Source organism: Exophiala dermatitidis (assembly GCF_000230625.1).
Source record: "Exophiala dermatitidis NIH/UT8656 unplaced genomic scaffold supercont1.6, whole genome shotgun sequence".
NCBI lineage: Eukaryota > Fungi > Ascomycota > Eurotiomycetes > Chaetothyriales > Herpotrichiellaceae > Exophiala > Exophiala dermatitidis.
Genome location: NW_008751651.1, coordinates 756,842 through 779,375, shown reverse-complemented (window position 1 = coordinate 779,375; position 22,534 = coordinate 756,842). Strand labels below are relative to the sequence as shown.

Genomic DNA, 22,534 nt, shown 5'->3' with positions numbered 1-22,534 from the left:
TGAAAAGAACCTGTTGCGCTTTGAAAGACATACAACGTTGTACAATGTCGTGAGCAATCCTTGTCACTCATCATAATGGTATGGACTCTTCCTACTTAGAAAGCTCCGACCTCGCCGCCAGCCCGGGTCAACATATCATACACACGGCTAGGCAATTTGTATTTCACCAAGCCCGCAAACACCATCAAGTCTTTGGCCATCTCACTGAGTTGGTCCTTCATAGGCCCTGTGTCATCCCCATAGCCTGCTTCCCATCTTCCATTTCTGACCAGGTTGTCTCGTTCTCCACCAATTGCCCGTACAGCCCAGACAACGCTAACGCCGGCACAGCGAGCAAGGATCTGGGGAAGACTTCCAAAGGTGGTCGCTGCTGCACGGATGACGGGAATGGACCCATTGGCCCGCAGCGGGAGGATATTGAGGTCGTTCAGTTCTTCCAAAGCCGCCATGTACTGAGGTGGGCTCGCTTCCAGGTGCGACCGCACCGAGAGCAGTCGGAGCAATGCACCACACACTTCTCGGTTGGTGACCGATATGACGTTGTAGTATGCCGCATTGCTGTTGTACAACGAGATCATATTCCTAGCAAGCTCGACTGGCGACGTGGTCGATTCTGTCAATGACAAAGACGACTGAGGGCCGCCCGTCTGACTGCTGGCTGCAGATTCATTTTGGCCATCTCCTCGTCGAGGCCGGAGAGGTTGAAGTTGCATTGGAGTTTCTCCCAAGTCCAAGGTCACTGCATCAGCAAGAGCCCTGTTGAGCACGCTGACCACATTGTCATAGTCCTCGCACAAATGGTACAAGAGTACTGCATCCGCAATTTGTCCGCGTTGATCGGCGACAGCAGCGGACTGGCTTGTGATGGATCTGAGGAATTCTTCTCGATTGTCAAGCTTGATTAGTTTCGCTCGAATCTCAATCGCCCCTGGTATCCGAGTGCCGTCACCACGAATGTCTCCAAGGAGTTTTGCAAATTCGCGGGTCTCGAGACAAAGCTCGCGAAGACACTCGTGACATGCATTGGTGTGGACAAGACCGAGACTGGCAGGTTGTAGATCGGAGTTCAGGCAGATTAGTGAAAGATAGTCCACAGCTGCTATCGGGAGCGCCGATCTGAATGTTGCCGTATGGTGAGCAACTAATGGCACAAAGTTGATCATCGGAAGTTGCGTGGTCGAGTATGTCACTGTGCAGGATTTGTTAGCAAGACCAGTACATGCAACGGGGCACAGGGGGAGCTTACAAAGCTCGTTGCCAGCGACTGTGAAATCGGAGACTCTCAGGAGACCATAGTAGGCCAGGGCAACAGCAAGATGAACCGCGCTGACTGGATTGAAGTTGTGCAGGTAGTCGACCGCTTGTTCAAACATCCCAGCAAGGACTTGCATAAGGAGAAACGTGCCGTAGGCGTTGGAGCCCTCAATCTGACTCTTTTGGAAATGCTTTTCACCAATTTCCGAAATTGTCTCCCGGATCTGGTCGAGGCCGAAGATCTCGCCAGATATCTCCTCCACTCTTTCCGTTTCTCGTGCAAGCGTGAACTGAAGCCACAACCAGTCCTCGATGCCTTGACCGATAGCGTCCAGGCTTCTCGTGTTCAAGTCGCATCTTCCAACCACTTTGTAGCAAGCGATCTTGTAAGGATCGACAGCACTTTTTTGTGCCACCTTGGTCATTTTCGCATACTCGTTATCGATCGCTTCTTGCTGCCTCCTAGCCAGCCGTCGATCTGGACTTTCTGCATAGGCTGTCAAATAAGCAACAAAGCGTTTGTCCGTAGATTGGAACACCTCGTTGGTCTTGACGTAGGCAGCGGCCTCTTTGACAAATCCACATCTCAGGAGATAGAAGACGATCACCCAGAAGTAGTCACCATTCTCGTCTTTGTCTTGTTGCAATTCTGCGCCATCAGGCACCAAATCTCGACGGACTGCACGGAGGCGAATGTACGCACGGACAATGTTGACAACGCTCGGCTGTCCGCCAAGAGCTGCTTCTCGCGCATTCTTCTCGATCAGTAACTTCAGCTCCCGCAGGAAAGACTTCTCCAAGTAGACCCGAGACCCTTCTAAGATTTGCTTCTTCAGGCTCGTGGCTCCAATGCTGCCGGTTTCGTCCAGGTAGGCATGCGCATACTTCCTCTCGCTGACCGGAGATCTGCCTTCCTTGGTGATCTCGCGGAGAGCGTGATACGCCTCGACAAGCTGCTGAGGGCTGTCGCCGATGTGTCCATCTTCCGCCTCCGCGAAAGCCTGCAGGAGTGGGTACGGTGCATCCTGTAGTCGCGCTCTGTTGAGTTCTTCAACTCTTCCAATCAATGATTTTTCCTTTTCACGGAGGTCCCGTGAGCTCTGGCCTCTTGTGAAAACAGCAGGCGGGGGCGCCGCACTCTTGAAGAAGGAGGCAGATCCAGCGACTGAACCCGGTGTTCCAATGATAGACCTCTCCACCGCTGAGCGACCAAAAATGCTTCTGGTGCCCCGGGCCGTACCAGACAAAGCTTCTTTGCTTCGCCTTGGTGTTCGTCCGAACAACGACTGAGCATCATCTTCGTCACCCTCCTGACCCGGAGGAACCAAGCCAAAATGATCCATAATCCGCAGCTTCTGTTCTTCGAAGTCGACCCCCAAGCTCTCCTCGATGAATTGATCAACTTCCCGATAGACGCGATCCATTCCCTCCCTCATCATAGCTTCACGGCCTTTGGTTCGGAGATCTCTCAAGTAAGCAGTGGACTCGTCAGCAAATGCATCGGCCGCGGTTCTTGACAAGCCAGCGCGATCGTCGGGCGCTAGCGCCTGGAAGTCTCTGTATGCTTGTCCCGGTGCGATACCAGACCCTGCTAGCAGATAATGTGCTCTGCTGTCCGTGTGAGGCTCCGAAGGCTTCGTTCCGCGTTGTCTGATCTCCTGCGCACGCCGGGCGAGGTCACCAAGGTCTAGATCAAGACCTGGTAGTTGTGCCAGACGAGCGCTTCTTTCGTTCTTTAACCTGGGCTTTTTCTTCTGCCTCTCAAGCAGGCTGCTAAAGTATGCGGCGTCCCGTGTCTGCGACGGTGCAGCATCGGTCTGTTGTGCCCCTGCTCCCGCCGCATTGTTCTGACCAAGCGTATTGCCAAAGGTAGAGGTATTATTCACAGGAGGTTGTGTGGTAGAGGCACCAAATAGAGACGACGTAGGGGCGGGTTGCTGTGACGTCGAAGTTGCGGCTCCAAAGAGGCCTGTGGACGGAGCGGAAGTGGTTGCGGCTGTGCCAAATGAGAAGGTCGGAGCGGAAGTCTTCGCAGCACCGCCCAGATTGAAGACCGAACCGGAAGAGGCGTTCGTGTTCAGAGTGGGAAAGGCGGTGGACGTTGTTTGTTGAGATGTGGAATTGTCGAAGATGGACTTTCGTTTGCCCTGCGCATCTGTGTTGGTGTTGACGTTCAAGCCTGAAAAGAGGCCGCCGGAGCTGCCCTGGCCCTGACCAGCGGAGGGTTGACCGAAGAGCGACATCTTGTATGGACAGGTTGTTGACCCTGCTATACAAGATTCCTCTGGTCTAGAACTAGTAGTAGGACCTTATGCATACAGCATCACTCCGCAAGAGGTGCCAGTGTAGCAGTGTCGCGTCCACGATTTTTGGGGACCGCGTTGCCTGGGATCAGTCTTGGCGACAATCCACGCCGCTTTTAACTACTGCCATTGGTGAGGTTCCATGGCAGTCGGACATGCAGTGGCACGACACTGCATGATTCTATGCCTTCGGCGTGGACTACAACAGTACATCTACATTGTCTTGATTGTAGTACAGGTATTCTTCCTCCCTCACATCATCTTGTGTACACAACACCCATAATGGCTATATTCCAGTCAAAGCCGTTCCGCAGCTCCCGCACCCAAGGCAAGGATCTTTGGGAGCGGTTGTCTGCGATCTACCGTCAGAAAATCGCAAAGAATCCCTTCCTCTTTTTCGGGTTGCCCTTCATGAGTCTTATGGTTGGCGCTTCATTCCTCCTTACTCCGGCCGCCGCTTTACGTTATGAGAAGCACGACCGCAAAAACCGACAATTGACGGACTCAGAGAAACTGGAACTTGGTCTAAAAGGCGGTGTTCTGGGCGAGGGCAATCTCACATATAACCCCCGGCGTAGGAAGGTCTTGAAGGGCGAGCTGAATGAACGGGATGAATACTACCGACTCATGGCCAAAGATTTGGACAATTGGGAACAGAAGCGGGTGGAGCGCCTGAAAGGGGAACCCGATGGCAGGCTGTAGGTCATACTGTGAGCACTCGATTGTTCGAATCTATGGCTGCAGTCACTTGGATGTCGAACGGCCTTTCACGGACTTTCGAGGACCGCACTATCTGTGACGGGAGAGGTGCGCTCTCTTCCCAGGGTCATCGCTGCTCGCGCGAGATTTTTTTTGTCATGGTCTAGTGCATTGGCACTTGTCTCGCCTGGCAGTCAGGGATTGCTACCCTTTTGAAAAGCGGAAGATGTTGACATCAAACGCGGCCGACTTCCTTGTCACAACAAGAGACTATCTGTGGAACCTTCATGGTTGGCGGGCTACGGGAGGGGGACACCTAGATGTATAGCACGGCTATAACCATGTGCTGCACGGGTGATACTGCCATGAAGAGGACAGCCGACAACCACCGGGCACGAACAGGGGATTGTGCCTATCGGGGCAGGCGGATGCTATTATACAACGACCACAGTACCTCTCGGAGCTCAACAAGAAGGAGACTCGACCTGTTGGTCATTATTGAAGGAGAGCTTGTCGGCGGCCGGAGGAAGATGGCGCTATAATGCGGCTCAATTCCATGGACGAAAGCCTGGAAAAGGTCGATTCTCGGGATGTGATGCCAGGAATACACGATTGTAGCAATGCAGCAGGCAGCGGGCCCTGGATGATTGCCACCGCAGCACCACCGAAGGCTTTTTCTGTTTTGCATCGTCCACAGTACATGTGGCTGTCTGTGGCCTCGTTGACCGGACCCGAATACATACGCAGAGACGTGGTTAAGTCACTTGATGGTCACAGCGGCGCCCGGACCAGATTTTGCGAGATTTCTCGCCCTCAATATCCTGTGCTTCTGGATGCCACACTATCACAGGGCATGTAATACAAAAGGAACCATGATTATACTGGGGAACAATAACAAAAACTCATTTGGTCGCGACTACTGCTAGAGGATGATGATGTCGTCTTCGCGTATGGTCATAAGGACGATAAAGGATTACCTAGGAGCGTGGGGCGCGCGGCCCAGATTTCGTCTAAGCGAGTTCAGACTTGCGCCGTTTGCGCCTAGCTCTTTTCGCTTGGACGGATGGGCAGATGGCCCTGGGCCGGCTCGTGGTCGTCGAGAGACGCGCTGTAGGCGGGATTCTCGCCTGTACAATCATGTGATGCCGCCAGGAGGCGAGCAGGGAAGAGTCCGAGGAGTGTGGCATGATGCTCTGGCCTAGGAAGACTTGCCCACAGTCGCTTGTTCAAGGCCGGCGGTTGGTGTGCCGCATAAAGGGGAACTCACGTCTTTTCCCCGGGTTCTACACCGATGATTTCCTGCAGTGCAGTGTCAGATGGCACCCGTGTCTTGCTACCTACTTTGCAAGTACTATGACCTGTTTAATTGACACAAAATACACATTGTATGTTAGGCGGCTCTTCTTCAAGTCTGTGTTGGTGTGTGCATTTCATCAGATTCGAATGTTCCAGGCCATAAGATGGCGTAGTAGGACCCTGAGACCCTTACCCAAAAGACCCCGAATTACAGGTAAGTTTAGGGGCTGTCTGGGATAGGTCCAGCGTTACTTTAGGCATCTCGGTAATAAAGGGAAGTTCCCGCAAGCTCTATCAGAACCACTGGGCACGAGTTTTTGGGCACTGCCGAGAGCGTTATTACTCATGGCAGGCGGCTCCATCCCACCCACGTCATCGCCATGCGCTAATTCTTCTCTTAGGCATCTAAGCGGCAGCTAGTAGCGTGAACCCTTACCAGTTGTGGAGTATCGTGCCACGCTTTGCTGCACCCGCAGGTGAGGTTGTAGCAGGCCAACATCGCATCTCAATTCGTGAAAAATATCGACTTTACAAGGAGGTATCCCGCACTGCAATGATTCTTGTCGATTCTGCGATACAAGCAATGGTCTGTCTAGTGCTTCAAGTTTGTAAAGCCCACCGACCTTCCAGGAGCAGCACTGGTAGACAGGAACCCTGGATTGCCTGGAACATCTTCCCATGACTAGTAGCCAAAATCTCATCTGTACCGGAAAGAAACTGGAGAGGAGATAGTGTACTGAAATATTCGGCTAACTGCCTTTCGGGAAAGGAAGCTACTAGGTACAGGTACCTACAACGATAGTGATGCGTTATTGGAACAAATGACAATAGCTTCATCCTCAGTTCCTGGCATGGTAGACATGCACATTGGCAGTGCATGGTTGATATGGAGCCCATCACATTGTGCCAGCCCGACCCTTTGTCCCCAACTTCAAGCATTCAAAGATAATGCATCCCGTCTGCGAGACAAGAAGAATGGTTCTTTGTGTCACCGCAGACAACTGAGACCACATTCCACCAAGTCAGAGCCACAGCAGCCGGACTCCCTGTGCCCCTGCGCCCCTCGCGTGCACAGTCTAGACCCCAATGACGTAGCGGTGTACAGCCTCTCAGGTTACCCTAGTACCAACCAGCACTATTACTAGTATCCAACGCTACTGCCGCTGCCGCTGCCACTACCAGCAGTACTAATTACGCTACTACTAGTACGCCATGTACCCAGTGCCAGACTGCAGTGCGTGCTGCGACCTGGTTGCGAAATTGACCCTACTTTTTCCCTTACCAATCGAACCATCCCCAACTGCGGCCTCGTTGCCCTCAACCCGCGGCTTTAGCTCATCCACCTCTCTTGATCAATAATACTACACCTCCCGAACGCAGTCACGACGTCCGACGACCGCCTCGAACATCACGTCGACAACGGTCTCTCTTCACTTGAAATCGCTTTGACGGCGACCTCCCCTCCAGCCGAAGGCCCACCGGGCCCCTCCGACGCAATGTCGGCCACCGCAACAGCGGCTCTCAAGTCACCGTCTCATTCGCACTCTCACTCCCATTCAAAATCACATTCCCATACGCATTCTTCATACTCTCGGTCTTCACGGCCATCCACAACTCCACGCACTCATACTGCCGTTGCGTCGGTCGGTCAGTCGATGCCGCCTCTCCTCTCTCCAACCACCCGATCCCCTCAACAGCTCAAAGATCCCAAGAGTCCCAGTCCGAGTTACTTTGGGTTCGTGGTTGGTGGTGATGACTCTATACCCCCGGACTCGAACCCGGGTGCTCACACCCGCCAAAACTGGACGTTCCCCCATTCCGCCACACAAAACCATGTTCCGACACCGCGTCACGTCCCTGTCGAGGCCAACCCGGATTTTGAGGCCTTCCGGAGGCAGTCAGAAACCAACCACCGTTTTCTCCTGAACACGGCGTTCGGCCGACCCTCACAATCGAGGACGAACTCCTCGACGACGCCATCCGCTGCGCCGCCAAGGTCCCCATTCGTCGACACCGTCAGAGCAGAAGAGCGGCCCAGAAATGAACGCGGGAGGACGCAAGATACTCAGATGGACGATGTCTCCTTTCTGGGTGCTCCGAGATCGCAATCTCCGACCCGAATCAGCCCTCAGAGCGTTGCAGACCATCAATATGCGCGACTCTCATTACCTGGCAGCGAGCTACGCACGCCGCCTCTTCAGCCCGTCCGACAAACCCCGCGTTCCGAGACTCTGCCATCGACGAGAGAAAAGGATCCACCTCCCATTGTATCTCCGGTGCATGTAGCGGAGCTGATCAAACATAATCCAAAATCCCTACTCGTCCTCGATCTCAGAGTATACCAGCAATATGCTGCGGCGAGGATACGCGGCGCTCTCAATCTGTGCATTCCTACCACTTTGTTGAAAAGGCCCGCGTATAATGTCCAGAGGCTTGCTGAGACATTCTCTTCGTCTCCCGAGGACCAAAGCACTTTTGCCAAGTGGCGGGATTGCACCCATATCATAGTCTATGATGCCAATTCCGCCCTTGCGAAAGAGGCCGTTACTCCTTTGAATGTCCTCAAGAAATTCACCACCGAAGGTTGGGTCGGAACTGGCATTGTGGTCAAAGGAGGGTTCCTGGCGTTCCAAAAGATGGCCCCGGAACTTGTCGACACGGGACCGCCCCATGCTGGAAAAGCTGCTACGGCACAACTTCTGTCCATTTCGGCCTCTGGTAAAGACGCCGTCCCAGTTGCTGGAGGTTGCGCGATGCCCAGTGAAAAGTCGGCGGCCAATCCTTTCTTTGGAAACATCCGCCAAAATATGGACCTGCTGGACGGTGTGGGACAAATGCCCATCAAGAAGCCGCTGAACATGACTTCGGAAACGGAACATAGCATGCCGCAATGGTTGCAACGCGTGTCCTCGAACTCGGATGCCGGCAAGCTGGTGTCGGACAAATTCTTGAACATAGAAAAATGCGAGCAGGAGCGGATGCAGGAGGCGCTCAGCGGCAAAGTGTCGTACGGGACCCCGAGAAGTGAAGCACCAAGCAAAATCCAAGTTGCTGGAATCGAGAAGGGATCCAAGAACCGATACAACAACATTTTCCCCTATGACCACGCCAGGGTACGACTGCAAAATGTCCCCAATGGGAGCTGCGACTATATCAATGCCAGCCACATCAAGGCGGAATTTTCCAATCGCCATTACATTGCCACACAGGCGCCCATCCCTGCCACCTTCAATGACTTCTGGCGTGTTGTCTGGGAACAAGACGTTAGAGTTATTGTCATGCTGACAGCCGAAGCCGAAGGCGGGCAAGTCAAGAGCCACGTGTATTGGGACGCGGGTGACTACGGGTCTTTGAAGCTTAAGCAGCTCTCTGAGCGGCAAGTGAGCCTGGAATCCAAGAAATACTCGAGTAAAGCTCCTATGCCGTCTAGACCTGCTCTAGGTCCTAGGAGGTCCACCACGGCCAATGTGCTAGGAGAGCGCAGCGAGGACGAGCCCAAGACTCCCGCGGCCAAATCACCGACGGCCACGGTGCGACATTTCAGTCTGAGTCACTCTGCATATCCTTTCGAGCCTATGCGGGAGATCACGCAGATCCAGTACAAAGACTGGCCCGACTTTGGCGCACCGGCCAGCCCCTCGGAACTTTTGGGGCTTGTCGAACAGGTCAACAAATATGTTCGAGGATCTTCCAGTCCTTCTAGCGTGGTAGGACCTGACGAAGCAACGCCGGAAGGATCACGACCCATTCTGGTTCATTGCAGTGCCGGATGTGGCCGAACCGGCACCTTCTGCACCATTGATTCGGTCATCGACATGCTCAAGCGGCAGAGGTTGTCTCATGAAAACAATGGGAGTAAAATGGACGTCGACAGCGGTGATTGGGTGTCCCGAGACGACGTTGATTTGGTGGCCAAGACAGTCGATGACTTTCGGCACCAGCGACTCAGCATGGTGCAGAATCTACGCCAGTTTGTGCTTTGTTATGAAAGCATCCTGCAGTGGCTTGTAGCGCAAGATGCAGACCGTCAGAAAAGAGCCGGCACCGCCGACTCGAGGCGGAGTTATTGAGGGGAGGGTTTTGTTTTGGTTATCATCACGGCTGACATTGAATGGGTGGCCTTCCGCCCACGGTCAAGCTCATGACGGGGGTTGGGATGGAGTTCATGGGTGTTCTACAGGAGGGTTTCCGGCATTAGAGAATGAACGGCATCTCGAACGGGCATCACCGGGAGTTCTGGGGCTCATCGTCGGTCAAGGCAAGACGCTGGGGATACTTTTGATAGCATTGTTACTCTGTGCAGCCAGCATGAAGCATAGAAGCATAGAAGCGTTTCCACCATGAAACTGATTCATGTTACTTTTCTCCATCTGCCAGGGTACTTAAGACGTTGATGAGTACAGTAGTACTGTTTCCTGATATTTCAGGTGTGGGTGAGCTTGTTCGTTCGTTTGGTGTTTGTTCAGAGCCACGTCCGCTCCGAGTCCCCAGTATTCGTGGTTCATATCTGGGCCGAGCGGGGCAGTCTCTTGTTCGTACTGTATCATGCCAGTCAGTAGGTGGTGTCTACGATATACTTCAAGTTTGGGGTCCAGAGGTGCTGATGCCGAGCACGATACGAAAAGGATCGAGAACAGCCACATTCACACTCAGTCACAGCCTTACCAGAATATCCAATCATGCCATCACTGCTCGTCAGCAACGCAGCAAACTTGGAGCAAATGGTATTGGCTCATCTACGTATTTCTGATTTCTTATACGCATTGGTGTGCCACTGGCTTTCTGGTGTTTTGATATTGGCAGTAAGCGCTAGACAAGAAAATGGGCTTTGCACCCACCGCTGGGAGTGTTTGGTAGGAGGAGTTCAATGTGTAATCCGCATCATCTTCGTGGAGGTGTCAGCACACTGCCCACTGAGTGGCACCCGCTTCTACTACTACTTAGTATACGAGCACCCAGGAAACAGCTCCGAACGAGATCAGGCGGTTGGCTTCTGGTCAGGCTCTTACTCAGCGGTTTTCAGTGGTCATGCCCGGGGCATGCCAGCCAACCTGTCCCGCCACGATTCGTCAGCTAAGTGAGGACTTAGGCCCCATTATTGCATATTCACGAGTTGCAGTGGCTGTGCCTGGCTTTGTTCCAGCCTGTTTTAGCCGTTCAACCATGTGCGGTGACTGCTGTCTCGTTGAGCTGCACGCAGTCGAGGCATCGAGTCTTTTCGCAGACCGAAACAGCGAGAACGGACACTTTCTGACCGTCCGTATTGATTGTAATGGAAAGGGACCTGGCTGAGGTGGGCTGGCCTTCGTGCCCTGGGCCTCGAAGAGATACTGTACAAATACAGCTGCGGCTGGAGCTGAACCCCAAAAAGCCTTGGATAGCATCGATCCCCCTGGCTTTACAACTACAGTCTTGGCTTCAGGCTGATCTGCTAGTCACTCACTCGCACCTCCTCGTATTACAAGCTAACAAAAGATGTTTAACAGGCTCTTCCATGCAGTGTGGTGCTGCGGCCAATGCCAACCAACTAACCCCATGATATGGGCAATTGTCGTGCCACGTAACAGCCACTGTGGGCAAGTAATATCCATTGCCCGTAAAGGGCTGAGAATGGCTTTGAATTTCCCAACCATGGCTTTGTACCGAATCCTAGGCCTGCGAACACAGCAATCAAGGTATGTACGCTGTGCTGTACCTACGTTCCGAGATCAGATGTGTTGTTTCTCGCTTATGCCTCCTTTTTTAAGGCCACCACTGCAGCCCTCCCCCAGGGCCTGATCGGGTGGCCTGGTCATCATCATATTAAAGGAAGGAAGCTTGGCTTGACCAGGGTTTACGATGAGTGCTTCCATCTCATTCTCCTCCCAGCGAGCTGAACCTGATGTGAGGAATCTGAGGGCCTGTGAATAAGGATGTCACTTCTGCTCTATCTTCTATCACCAAAAGGCAAGAGGGCCGCCCGTCGATCTCCTTCCCTTCCCTTCCCATCATATCACTGCCACCAGGCATACAGTGTACTACTACACTATCTGAAGAAACCTGAGTTGTGCAGCCTGACTCAAGTGACGACCTTGTCAAGCCTGGCCCCCAATCCAGTCCGTTCCGTCTCGTTCAGCCTTACACCATCGATCGAGATCGACTTGGTCTACTTAGGCCACACACAGCTTTGCTACCATTTGGTTGGTTTTTGATTGCCTACCCGGCTTGATCTGCTTCGGTTCGGGATTATTAAAGCAACCCGCCCACTCGCCTGGCACAGCAGAAATTCCCTTTTGGTCACCTACCTCGCTCACCTAGGTATCACGCTGCTGGATCTGGTCACCAATACCTGTTTTGCTCTTTGCCAACGAGCATCATCCCTTCTCATTTCGACCAAGTGGCATTCAGCCAGGCACAGCAGACCCGAAGAGAGAGAGGAACCATCACATCCTCTGTCCGGCCAAGGAAGGCAGTGGCACTCTGAGCAGAAAGCCTTTTTGCGTCCGAGTGTATTGTGTTGGACCACTGCTTTTCGAGGAGGTATACTACTACGTACGACACCGCCCGTACGAGTTTTGCTCTGGCCGGTCATCCTTCTTGTGTCGGACCGTCGGTTCCTTGAGCTCAACCCAGCACACAGGCGTTCCACAGAAAGAAGCAGAAGCAGGACCAACTAGCCTCTAGCAGACAGAAAAGGAAGAGAAAACAAAAAGATGTCCTATTTACCTCTCTACATCGCTCTAAGTCTGCTAATGGTCGACGGCCTCATCGAAGTCGGATTCGTCGGCTCAATGGTCGGCTTCCTCCACGACCGAGCAGGCAAATATTTTACTGTCAACGCGCCCCAGGGCACATTCAACTTGCACGGCAAGCCGGCGGGACTCTTAGTCAACCAGGGCCACACGAGCAACGGCGCCGCGGGCACTGCGGTGGTATTGGTTGGGATTGGGGGGTTATTGACGATATGGTATGAGAAGAGAAGACAAGGACAACGGAGGGTGAGTTTACCAACACCCCTTTCCCCCCCTTTCTTTTCGCTACTCGAGCATATCTGCTGACAAGCCATGATGTAAAAGAAGCAGCCATCACCGTCGTCACAAATCCAATCCACAGATTACGGACAGCAGCACGAACAGTACAACGACTCACGCGGCGGCCCGTCACGGCTCTTTCTATTCTGGACACTCATGACGGTTTTATCAGCAATGTTAACACTCGCTGCCCTAATCTACACCTTCATCGTGACCTACCAGACGGACCACCAAACAATAAATCTCTCCGTCGCAGCGGCCAACCCAGAACCGGCATTCTATCCGCTAGACAAGTGGACGCCCGAGAATTGGTTTGTGGCCGTGCTTGCCCTGCCGCTTGCGCATGAGTCGGATAGGAGGGATATCAGGAATCATTTGAGGCTGATGCGTGGGTGGCGGTGGAATTTGATTCCGTTGTTTGTGTTGGGGGTGGTGGTTGTGGCGTTGGCGGTATGGGAGGTTGTAAGGGGGCGTGTGCGTGGTCGTCGTGGCGGTGGTGGTGTTGGTAAGAGATGGGTCCAGGGTGATGAAGCGAGGGAAAAGTTTAGGCATTCGAAAGGGAGCTCGGGGGTTTAAAGAAAAGAGCAGAACAAGGAGAGGGAGGTGTTGAGGTACTAGTACAGTACTTGATAATTACCTAACTTACTGGGTGGAGTTAAAAGCAGGGGGTTTACTGGGACAATTTGGGAGAGGAGTTCATTTACATTGCCTTTGCATGGTTCTGTTCTTACATGTGTACAGTATTTTAATCAAGTTAACTTACATTGCTTACCTCTGTGATTGGTGTGTGGATTGAGAGAAGGGATCAGAGTGGATTTAGATGAGAAGGCTGCGACTCGGAGCGAAAAGACGAGCACATTGTTGATTGAATACCCCATCCTGGCTTCAAGCCTGACTCGCATCAATCAGATGGCGACTGCGGTTGAGACATTTTGGCCCCGTGCGCGCCCAAATCACCTTCATATGACTGAGCCTTTCTTCTTTGCTGTCCTCTCCTGCCACCACTTCTTCATTCCATGGACATCAAACCCCAACTCTAACAGCTTCTGCTCGTTGCTGATGAACCAACCACCCCCGCTGTTGTGGGCTTCTTGGTCAGGTGATTCGGAACTGTCGTCTTGTACCCGAGTCCCAAAGCTGGCATACTTGTTCAAAATCACATCGTCCCCACATCTCTGCATGACCACATCTTTGAGCAAAGCCACAGTACCAGGTTTAGGCAAGAAGTTCTTGGCGTCGACGAAGACGGCTACCGTAATGCCAGCTTGTCGGTGTGATACGCTCGGATCGTGGACCTTGACATGTCGTTTTGGCGGGAACGGGGTATTTGGTTTGTGGATGAGCGAGGACGACACCCATGAAATCACGCAAAAGATGGTGCATGAGTAGTTGCGTGGTGGGAGGGAGTTTGCTGGATTTAAGAGAGAGGCTAGCGTATGCAGTGGAGTGGTGGCTGCGGTAGCAGAGTAGGATGGGGCTGTTGAAGTCATGTTAGAGAGTGTTGTGTTGTTTGTCGTCGGTCTTTTATCGTTGTCTTGGACCTCTTTGACCTCCTCCGGCTGGCTAGGAGAAAGCCGGTCGGCATTGGTGGGATCGTTGCAGGCCTGGACTATCTCGGTGAGGACCTCATGGCCGCCATTCGACAAAGTTGTTGCTCTAATTGGAGCTGACTTATTTGCTTTCTCTTCTGGTTGTTGATTGGGCAGATCGGGAGGCTTGGGCTCTTGTTGGACAAGACATTGCTGGGAATAACGAAGCATCAATCGGCGTTCCTCTACCTGGGACTGAGACGCCACCAGCGTACCAAAATATTCCTCCTCAGAGTCGTCGTCGTCACAGTTCAAGGTCCGGCAATCGGTAGACGGCGTGCTTCGACCACTGGCGACCGGTTGGTTGGTTGTCTGTCGTCTTTTTGACCGATGCGGGTCATTGTCGTATCCTATCTCACGACACCGTTTGCCCAACCGCTTGGGATCCAGATTGTTGTTGGTGGCCATTGCACGTGCAGATGCGCCCTTACTGCCGGGTCCTTGTTTGGCCTCCTCTGCCATGTCTTGGTCCTCGTGGAAGAAGCCACTCTCGGATTCGAGCTCAGGTTTCGTCGTCTCTTCTCTGCCAACCCATACGCAATGCTGGATTCCGAAGTAGATCACCTTGCCTTGCCCGGTCGTTCGGGCGGCGATTCGTAGTTGATAGTCACTGAGTTCAAGAATGTCCCCCTTCTGTAAATTCAACAACTCGTGATTGTGTAGCTGTTTGGCGAAAACGGCTTGGATCTGCAGGATCCCATCGGAGAGCGCTAAATGTAGGCACCGTGACTTGCTCAACTCCGTCTCGGTATCGTATTGTAAAGGTCTTGAAGTGCAGAGCGCACGGCTTTTCTCATCCGTAGCACGCGCAGCTCGACCGTCTCCGCTGCTCTTGTGGCTGCCGGCTCGCGCTTTGTTGAAGACGTGCTCGACTTTGAGGAGGAGCCTGGGCGGGTAGATGCAGTTCCGAAGCAGTTCGGCAAGACATGGTTTGAGCTCGATCTGCGTCACGCCGACAGTATCCTGCATCCTCCACGCCCATATTGAACAATTTTCTAGTATATGAATGCTTGTGGATGCATCGCTGGAGACGTGATCTGAGTCTTCTCATTGATGAGTTCAAGTTGTCGAACGATTCACGCGGTACGCGTCTGAGAACACGTCTCTGACGCGAACGCATGTGACTTGCTGCTGCTTATGTAAGATGCTTGGAAACCTTCGCTGTGCTCCTGTCTTTTCCACGCCATATTATCGACGATGTTCAGCTACCTGTACAGTAAAACTATTTAGAATACATGCTGTGGGGGTGCTCTCTATCTTTGCACCATTTTACCTTCGCTTAACCTGTGAGATAGGTGCCAATTGGTATTCAATATCTCTTGTCTTGGTCAGTCTGTCGTGCAAGATCCCGCCGTGCCACGGTGGCATCCCGCCGGACAAGGATAGCTTGGGTTGTATTGCCAGAGAAAGTATGGGTCCGTCTCGTTCGTTAGGACCTCTCCGATGAGCCTAGTCGGATATGTCAAGTCAAAGCTTTGCGAGAACACGTCGACGCTCGAGATCCGGATCTGACCCCAGCCTTGGGCGATCAATGTCTCGATAGACGTGCCATATATGTACTCCTTGAAACCCGCCCACCGAATCGCCGAGGCACACTTTGGTGAAGGTCGTCAACACACGACTCGCTAGGTCATGTTTACCGTGCTTACCATGGGACAACTCTCCGCATTGGTGTACAGAGATAACGACGAGAAGGCTGTCTGAGCTTCCGACGCGGTCAGATTATACCGACCGGCCGGATCAGTCAAGATCTCGGAGCAGTTCTTGATCGCCGCGATCTCTCCTGCAGGCGACGTCAGAAGCACCCGAGCAAGGAAAACATGGTGTTGCGCACTCACCGTGCATCGAAGGGTTGCCGGTGGTTGAAATGCTGTTCGCACCGATACAAACGAGCTCTCCTAGTCCTCCCGATGTGTGATTCACAATGGCAGTCCCAAATGCTCCAAAAGGGCATAGGGAAACCAGTTGGCCAAGGGCGGCATTGGCCTGTCTCATCCAATAAGCACGAGTGCTAAAGTTGACGCCATTGATGGACAGGGACGGGTTCCCAATGACATTTTGCAATGACCCAAGACTGTGGCCGGCCGCCATGGAGAGAAAGAGGGACAACACTTGTATCTTCATGATGCGTGGCGTTGTTGAGCCTTCAAGCGGAAGACAAGGACGCAAAAATGCGACAGTGTCATCCAACTCTATGTCTTTCGTCAGGGCTTGGGTGACACAAGTGTCGTCTTCGGTGACGGCATCGCTTCTCCCAGCAGTCGGAATGAACTGTACATGCTTATCTTGAGATGAAATGACTTACCGGTCTGATCACGGTTCGCTTATCTCGAGATAGGCGTGCGGAGGTGTGATAGGGGAAGTCCGCAGGAGCATGGATGGTCGACGGCCTTCTCCCTACTTGGACCATCTGAAGACGAGGAGCATCAGGGCTTTGGTGGACCAATATCCTGTGTTAGATCTCACTCTCGTGGAGGAGGTCAGGACGGTCATGTCGTCGAGCTCATGCTTACTCTGCGCCTTGAACCAGGTAAGTCCGAGAATACCTAACGGGGCAGGTAGTATCGTAACCGTATTGGAAGGAGTCTCGACTCGTTGATGCAGACTCACCACAGCTCAGCAGCTGATTAATCATCCATGCCTCGGGCTCAACCCAAGTCGCTGGTGGCACTTACCAGCCAAAGACAACCGCATTCAGGCCCGAGATGGCGCAGTCCGATCGACCTGGATCAACCGTGGTGTGTTTCCAAACTGAACTTGGACGATATGACCGGGAGTTAAATGAGCAGACTTGGGCACGATGTGCCAGTCGAGCAATGGTAAGTCTGGGCATTCTGATAGTAAGTCTTCCACGATGATGGGCTTTGAAGTAGACGTTGCCAACTTGCTAAGGAGGTCGAAATTCACGATGTCCCCATTCTGTTCAAGATCCATGTGTCCTACCGTGAAGTGAAGCCGCGCTCGTTGGCATGTGACCTAGCATTCACCGCCGGCAGGAAAAAAAAAGGCAAGGTTATCTTTTGGAGTTGCCAAATTATCCCCAGCACTCAGGGTGGAATGGTGTAGGTTTGGGACTGCAGGCCCAACCTCCCACAACCCACTGGTCACAGGTTCGAAATCTTCACAGTTCCGGAGCTGCTGAACCTCTTATCTGTGACCGGTGGGTAACCACGAGTAGTGATGTCAACCAAAAAAAAAGGCAGTTGTTGTCCTCCGGAGCGCTCCGGGTTCCTGGCGGTCTTTTCTCAAGAAAGCGTCAAGTAACACTTGAGTTTTTTGCACTTTTTGTTCGGTGGGTGGGTGGTTCGAACCACTGTACGGGCAGTGTTTACTTTTTGTGTCTGGATTTGACGGTGCAGCGCAGATATTACAGCGTTTGTTGTGCGACATGTGATGCGGCAGTGAATAATCTGCGAGTGAATCGAGTTGAGTAGGGGTGGTCACCAGCATCCATAACTTGTTTAAGGCACGTGGCGGCTCCTGGTCAGAATTACACTGTCGGTAATCTACACGAGAACGGATCATGCAGTGCGGGTATTGATCATACCAGACTGAGCAAGATCAATCGAATTGCTTCGAAAAAAGGGACACGGCCTTGTCATGCGAGCCTCGCGAGGCTGGCGGTAGACAAGGCTGAGAGCCGTGCGGAGACTTGTCACGGTTGCCTCGGCATGTTGGACTTGTACCGTGAAACCTCGACACTTCAACATCCGAGTCAACCAACACGATCTCGGTTAGCATGGCTATAACTGGTTCCGGATTCTCGCTATGCGAGTGCCAGGTATTTCTCTGTGACTTTCCGGCCTCTCACTGCAGCAGGAAAAATCACTCAGGCATATCTTCGCCTCCCAACTCCGGTGAGGTTGTATGAGCCGCTGCAACAATGTCCACCACCATCAGCTCAGTCCCGTTTGCTGAGCCCAGTTACCTCCGAGGCTTGCCATCGCCTTACTTCAAGAAAACACATTTAGACTTCCAGAAACGATGTCGCGCTTTCATGAACGAGCATTTTCTACCTCACGCGCTGGAATGGGAGACAGCCGGCACCGTGCCCGAGCATGTCTGGCACACGTTCAACAAACATAACATGCTATTACCAAATCTCAAGTCTCCACTACCTGTACAATGGCTCAAAAGGCTCGGTCTTAATGACATACTTGGCGTTCCCGTGGAGGAATGGGACCACCTGCACACCGCGATCTGGGTGGACGAAAGAGCTCGAACGGGCATTTCCGGGCCCGGGTCGAGCCTTACCCCTGGCTTCGCATATGCGATTCCACCTTTGTTGGCATTTGGATCCCCAGCTCTCCAGGAGAAGTTCCTGCCCAAGCTACTCCCCGGACATGCTCGTGCTTGCATAGCCATCACAGAACCTCAAGCGGGATCTGACGTCGCCAACATCCAAACCACTGCCGTCAAATCAGCCGACGGCAAATACTATGTGATCAACGGGGAAAAGAAGTGGATTACCAACGGTATCTGGTCTGACTTTGCTCCTATGGCTGTGAGAACTGGCGGGCCAGGACCGTCCGGTATCAGTCTTATCGTTGTTCCATTGAAAAATCATCCTGGAGTAAAGATGCGTCGCTTGGAAGTTATGGGCCAGCGAGCAGGTGGTACTACTTATATCGAGCTGGATGATGTCAAGGTGCCTGTCGAAAACTTGGTGGGCAAGGAGGGAGAAGGAATGAAATATATCATGACGAATTTCAACCACGAACGACTCTTGATAGCCATGGGAGCTACCCGCCAGGCTCGAGTGGCACTTTCCACTGCAGTGGCATACGCGATGAAACGAGAAGCATTTGGAAAGACGTTGATGGACCAACCTGTGGTGCGGCATCGTATTGCCAAAGCTGCCGCAGACCTGGAGACGCTGCAATCGTGGATCTTTGAGTTTGCGTATCAGCTCAATCATTTGTCCAAGGCGGAGGCGGATGAAAAGCTCGGAGGTCCAACTGCGCTTTTGAAAGCAAAGGCTGGGATGGTGCTCAATGACTGCGCTCAAACTGCCGTGCTTATCTTCGGAGGAAATGGATATACCCGGACCGGACAGGGTGAACTGGTGGAGAAGATCTATCGCGATGTCATGGGTGCGCGTATACCGGGTGGCAGTGAGGATGTTATGCTCGACTTGGCCGTTCGACAACTGGTCAAGAATTTCAAGAGGGAGATGAAGAAGCAGGAAGCTAGTAAGCTGTGAGTGCCGGGTTGGTGAATCCATCATGGCATAAACAAGGGGCTCTGTCACTGTCGAGCTTTTACAACATTGTACGCCAGCGGCATTGCTGCAATTGCACACAGCGCTCGATGTGTCGCAATTGAGGCCGTCCTTCTTGAGCGAATCTCGCCGACATATTACTGCATCACGTATCAGCTTCACGTAGGGAAGCTGCAGCAGTTGTTCGTGCCCATGTAGCCACCTGATATCATCGCTCGGGATGCGGTTTGCCCTTGAATGGACGACCTGGCGCCAGTCCGGTCTTTCTTTTGATTCCATCATCTGAGATCCACGTTCGAGGCATATGCGTATGATGCAGTGTTTGGTGCCATCGTTCATAGGAAGTGACTGTTGAGGACTGAGAAGAATAGAACAAATTCGGTAGTAAATCTGAGAGGAACAGTATATCGAACCCGGCCAAAGAAGTCGACGCGTAAGATCGAAGATGGTTATACACTTAGGTATTCTAGTCCGGTACCCAGGCACATAGTATTTATTGGTTGGTCCATCAACAACCAACCGCTCCACAGCCGGCCTTCCTGCTATCCTGTACTGGTATCGTAGCCTGGAGACCCCAACGCCAACTTTGAATGGCGCCCCAAAACAACATATACAATAGTCCTATTACCTGTGCACTTTACTCCTGTACAACGTCCCATATATTAATATCACCATCATGAAGTACCAGTAACACAGCAACATGACCACCACTACCCCATCTCCCTACAAAGTCCTCTTCATCCTCGGCGGCGGCCCCCGCATTGGCCATTTTGTCGCCAAACGGTTCCTACAAGATGGATACAAAGTCGCCATTGGCCGACGACACCCTCCATCCGACAAAGACACCTCGGACTCTCACGTCGAACTTGAACCTGAACTGAAAAAAGTCCTATTTGTCACCGTCGACGTGTCGAGTCGAGAATCGATACACTCTGCCTTTTACCGAGTGGAAGCCGAACTCGGGGTTCCTAATGTGGTTGTGTATAATGGTGGGTTATCTCAACTGGACCTGGACAATCCAGGCCACGCCGCTGACCGCAGCCCGTATAGCCGCTGACCTCACATTTCCCACCAACATCGACGACCCGTTTGCAATCTCGCCTGCCGACTTTGAACAAGATCTGGCCGTGAACGCGAGCGGCGGATACTCTGCTCTTCACCATGCGAGTCGTGGATTTTTGCGTCTGAAAAAAGAAAAGAAAGGGTCAGACTCGATTCCGACTCTTCCGTGCGTCTTTATTGCAACGGGGAATGTCACGCCGTTTCAACCTGATCCCATGGCCACGACTTTGGGGTCGGGCAAGGCTGCACTGGCGTATCTTGTTCAGGTGGGGATGAAGGCTTACGAAGGGAATGGGATCCGGTAAGTGTTTGATCGATTGGATGGGATGGGATGGAATCTACATTAGTCGTCCACGTTGACGGACTGGACTGGAGTTGTTCGACAGTGCTAATGTGAAATGAAACGCGTCATATAGGTTCTATTTCGCCTCCCAGGTCACTGGAGAAGATAAGCCCGTTCCGTATCAGGAAGTCAGCGGTCTCGCTCATGGTGAAGTGTATTTAAACTTGGTGAATCGGGATCTGGCTCGCAATGTGTGGCATGTAAAGTTCACGGCGAATAAGGATGGGACGAAGGCGAGGGTGGAATGGGAGACTGAATAGCCCATAGATACCATGTCCGAAGTCATGTATGTCTATGCTATATTAGGAAAATGAGGATTAATAGAGGTTTGATATAGGTTCAGGATAGGTTCAGGATACTAAGTAGGTTTAGGATAGGTTCAGGACAGGTTCAGGATAGTTTAATAGATAATTAGTACTAAGTATAGAACTAATAGACTAATATAGAATACTTACTATATAGCTAGGAATTAAATCGTATTAACAACGTACCAAATCTATTTAGATCCAGTATCCAGACTAGTTTCGAACCGATTCCGAATCGATTCCGAACCGTTTTCGATCTGTCTCGGTGTGTATAAATCGTGTGATAGAATTAAATCTCGAATTACGTTATAATCGGTGTAGAGTCGGTTTAGAATCGGTTTGAAATTATTAGTGTATATATATTGACTAATAGAACTACTTATAAACATAGTTCAGAACTAACTCCGAACCGGTTTCGAACCGCTCTTGAACCGATTTCGATATATTAAAACCACTGTATAAATCTGTCAGTAGAGGGTGAGTACCTATATACTGTAGATCATGCAGTGCGAGCACCTAAGTAGTACAATCTCAATGGTAGGAAAAGATAAGGGCTCATACAAGTACTAGTAGTGAGAGGACCTCGGAACCACGAATGCCATTGACCAGAAACATGCCTGGCAAGGAGGCTGCGCAACCATTAAGTTGTACATACATACTAGTAGTACATACTTAGAATCAACGTATGTATACCACTAGTAGCCAGACTCTCTGCGTGCCATGGGAAGGCAGCTCCTTTTGAGTGCAGTAGGTACCTATTTAGTACTAAGTAGTACTTAGTATCAGTCCGTAAGGAGGAAGCAGTGAAGTACTAGTACTTTGTTCCTGCCAGCACTACAGTTACGACAGGACAGAATCTTAAAGGAAAAGACAACTAGAATGTATGTACACAGGCAGTTCTGGTTTGTACTAGTACATAGTATCCAGCCAAAAGGACATTTCAAATAGTCCAGATAACAAGATGCGTTGGGTGGTAGTTCAGCAAAAAGAACTATAAATACATAAGGAAGGCGCAGCGGCAGAGCAGAAAGCTGGTACTACTCCCGCCCAGCCTGTGTGCATTCACCAATCACAAACTCGAGGTCCTCTCTGCCACTACAACAACAAGGACACAACTGACGACGTGACCAACCGTACGCTGCCAGAGTTGCAATTCATTCCAAGGTTCTCCTATGGAGTTTGAAAATCACAAAAAAGAAAATCTTCCGATCCCCCGTAAATGCTCCCTACAGGACTTGAACCTGTGACCTCCACATCTCGTAATGTTAGGAACTACTAGTGTGGCGCTGCTACCACTGAGCTAAGAGAGCTGTGATCCTTGGAGCTGTTGCTCCTTGGAACTTGTTGGAAGGAAATTTGCATAATTGGCGAATAGTCCAAAAATTGTGCTGTGGGGTTTGATGGCTAATTTTAGGGGTGCTTGGCTGGGCTAGGGATTCCTGGCCAGTCGTG

General features: G+C 51.9%; 8 protein-coding genes across 8 annotated transcripts; 5 read left to right on the top strand and 3 right to left on the bottom strand.

Moving 5' to 3' along the window:
- Nucleotides 1-95: 95 nt before the first annotated feature.
- On the bottom strand, nucleotides 96-3,497 carry HMPREF1120_07108 (uncharacterized protein; the record flags this gene model as incomplete). Its single annotated transcript, XM_009161322.1, has 2 exons — nucleotides 96-1,189; nucleotides 1,247-3,497. 2 exons carry the CDS (start codon nucleotides 3,495-3,497, stop codon nucleotides 96-98), a joined length of 3,345 nt encoding a protein of 1,114 aa, XP_009159570.1.
- A 225-nt stretch (nucleotides 3,498-3,722) lies between these two features.
- Nucleotides 3,723-5,653, top strand: HMPREF1120_07107 (uncharacterized protein). The gene has a single exon (XM_009161321.1). It carries the CDS (start codon nucleotides 3,741-3,743, stop codon nucleotides 4,257-4,259), a length of 519 nt encoding a protein of 172 aa, XP_009159569.1. The 5' UTR covers nucleotides 3,723-3,740; the 3' UTR covers nucleotides 4,260-5,653.
- A 767-nt stretch (nucleotides 5,654-6,420) lies between these two features.
- HMPREF1120_07106 (protein-tyrosine phosphatase) lies at nucleotides 6,421-10,104 on the top strand. Its single transcript, XM_009161320.1, has one exon. The coding sequence runs from the start codon at nucleotides 7,049-7,051 to the stop codon at nucleotides 9,620-9,622; it is 2,574 nt and encodes an 857-aa protein (XP_009159568.1). The 5' UTR covers nucleotides 6,421-7,048; the 3' UTR covers nucleotides 9,623-10,104.
- An 86-nt stretch (nucleotides 10,105-10,190) lies between these two features.
- On the top strand, nucleotides 10,191-14,803 carry HMPREF1120_07105 (uncharacterized protein). The gene is made up of 2 exons (XM_009161319.1): nucleotides 10,191-12,529; nucleotides 12,608-14,803. Exons 1-2 carry the CDS (start codon nucleotides 12,245-12,247, stop codon nucleotides 13,136-13,138), a joined length of 816 nt encoding a protein of 271 aa, XP_009159567.1. The 5' UTR covers nucleotides 10,191-12,244; the 3' UTR covers nucleotides 13,139-14,803.
- On the bottom strand, nucleotides 13,522-15,120 carry HMPREF1120_07104 (uncharacterized protein; the record flags this gene model as incomplete). The annotated part of the gene is made up of 1 exon (XM_009161318.1): nucleotides 13,522-15,120. One exon carries the CDS (start codon nucleotides 15,118-15,120, stop codon nucleotides 13,522-13,524), a length of 1,599 nt encoding a protein of 532 aa, XP_009159566.1.
- A 225-nt stretch (nucleotides 15,121-15,345) lies between these two features.
- Nucleotides 15,346-19,788, top strand: HMPREF1120_07102 (acyl-CoA dehydrogenase). The gene is made up of 3 exons (XM_009161316.1): nucleotides 15,346-16,681; nucleotides 16,734-16,991; nucleotides 17,044-19,788. Exon 3 carries the CDS (start codon nucleotides 18,035-18,037, stop codon nucleotides 19,352-19,354), a length of 1,320 nt encoding a protein of 439 aa, XP_009159564.1. The 5' UTR covers nucleotides 15,346-16,681; nucleotides 16,734-16,991; nucleotides 17,044-18,034; the 3' UTR covers nucleotides 19,355-19,788.
- On the bottom strand, nucleotides 15,480-16,275 carry HMPREF1120_07103 (guanine deaminase; the record flags this gene model as incomplete). The annotated part of the gene is made up of 3 exons (XM_009161317.1): nucleotides 15,480-15,746; nucleotides 15,801-15,934; nucleotides 15,990-16,275. The coding sequence occupies 3 exons, from the start codon at nucleotides 16,273-16,275 to the stop codon at nucleotides 15,480-15,482; spliced, it is 687 nt and encodes a 228-aa protein (XP_009159565.1).
- A 93-nt stretch (nucleotides 19,789-19,881) lies between the features above and the next one.
- Nucleotides 19,882-21,251, top strand: HMPREF1120_07101 (uncharacterized protein). The gene is made up of 3 exons (XM_009161315.1): nucleotides 19,882-20,361; nucleotides 20,423-20,735; nucleotides 20,851-21,251. Exons 1-3 carry the CDS (start codon nucleotides 20,073-20,075, stop codon nucleotides 21,035-21,037), a joined length of 789 nt encoding a protein of 262 aa, XP_009159563.1. The 5' UTR covers nucleotides 19,882-20,072; the 3' UTR covers nucleotides 21,038-21,251.
- The last annotated feature ends 1,283 nt before the right edge of the window (nucleotides 21,252-22,534 follow it).

Bases quoted from the DNA above. Each gene is read 5' to 3' on its own strand.
- HMPREF1120_07107 (XM_009161321.1), top strand. From the start codon at position 3,741: ATGCCTTCGGCGTGGACTACAACAGTACATCTACATTGTCTTGATTGT.
- HMPREF1120_07106 (XM_009161320.1), top strand. From the start codon at position 7,049: ATGTCGGCCACCGCAACAGCGGCTCTCAAGTCACCGTCTCATTCGCAC.
- HMPREF1120_07105 (XM_009161319.1), top strand. From the start codon at position 12,245: ATGTCCTATTTACCTCTCTACATCGCTCTAAGTCTGCTAATGGTCGAC. The intron at 12,530-12,607 runs GTGAGTTTACCA...ATGATGTAAAAG, and splicing joins GAAGACAAGGACAACGGAGG to AAGCAGCCATCACCGTCGTC.
- HMPREF1120_07102 (XM_009161316.1), top strand. From the start codon at position 18,035: ATGTCCACCACCATCAGCTCAGTCCCGTTTGCTGAGCCCAGTTACCTC.
- HMPREF1120_07101 (XM_009161315.1), top strand. From the start codon at position 20,073: ATGACCACCACTACCCCATCTCCCTACAAAGTCCTCTTCATCCTCGGC. The intron at 20,362-20,422 runs GTGGGTTATCTC...CAGCCCGTATAG, and splicing joins TAATGTGGTTGTGTATAATG to CCGCTGACCTCACATTTCCC. The intron at 20,736-20,850 runs GTAAGTGTTTGA...CGCGTCATATAG, and splicing joins TACGAAGGGAATGGGATCCG to GTTCTATTTCGCCTCCCAGG.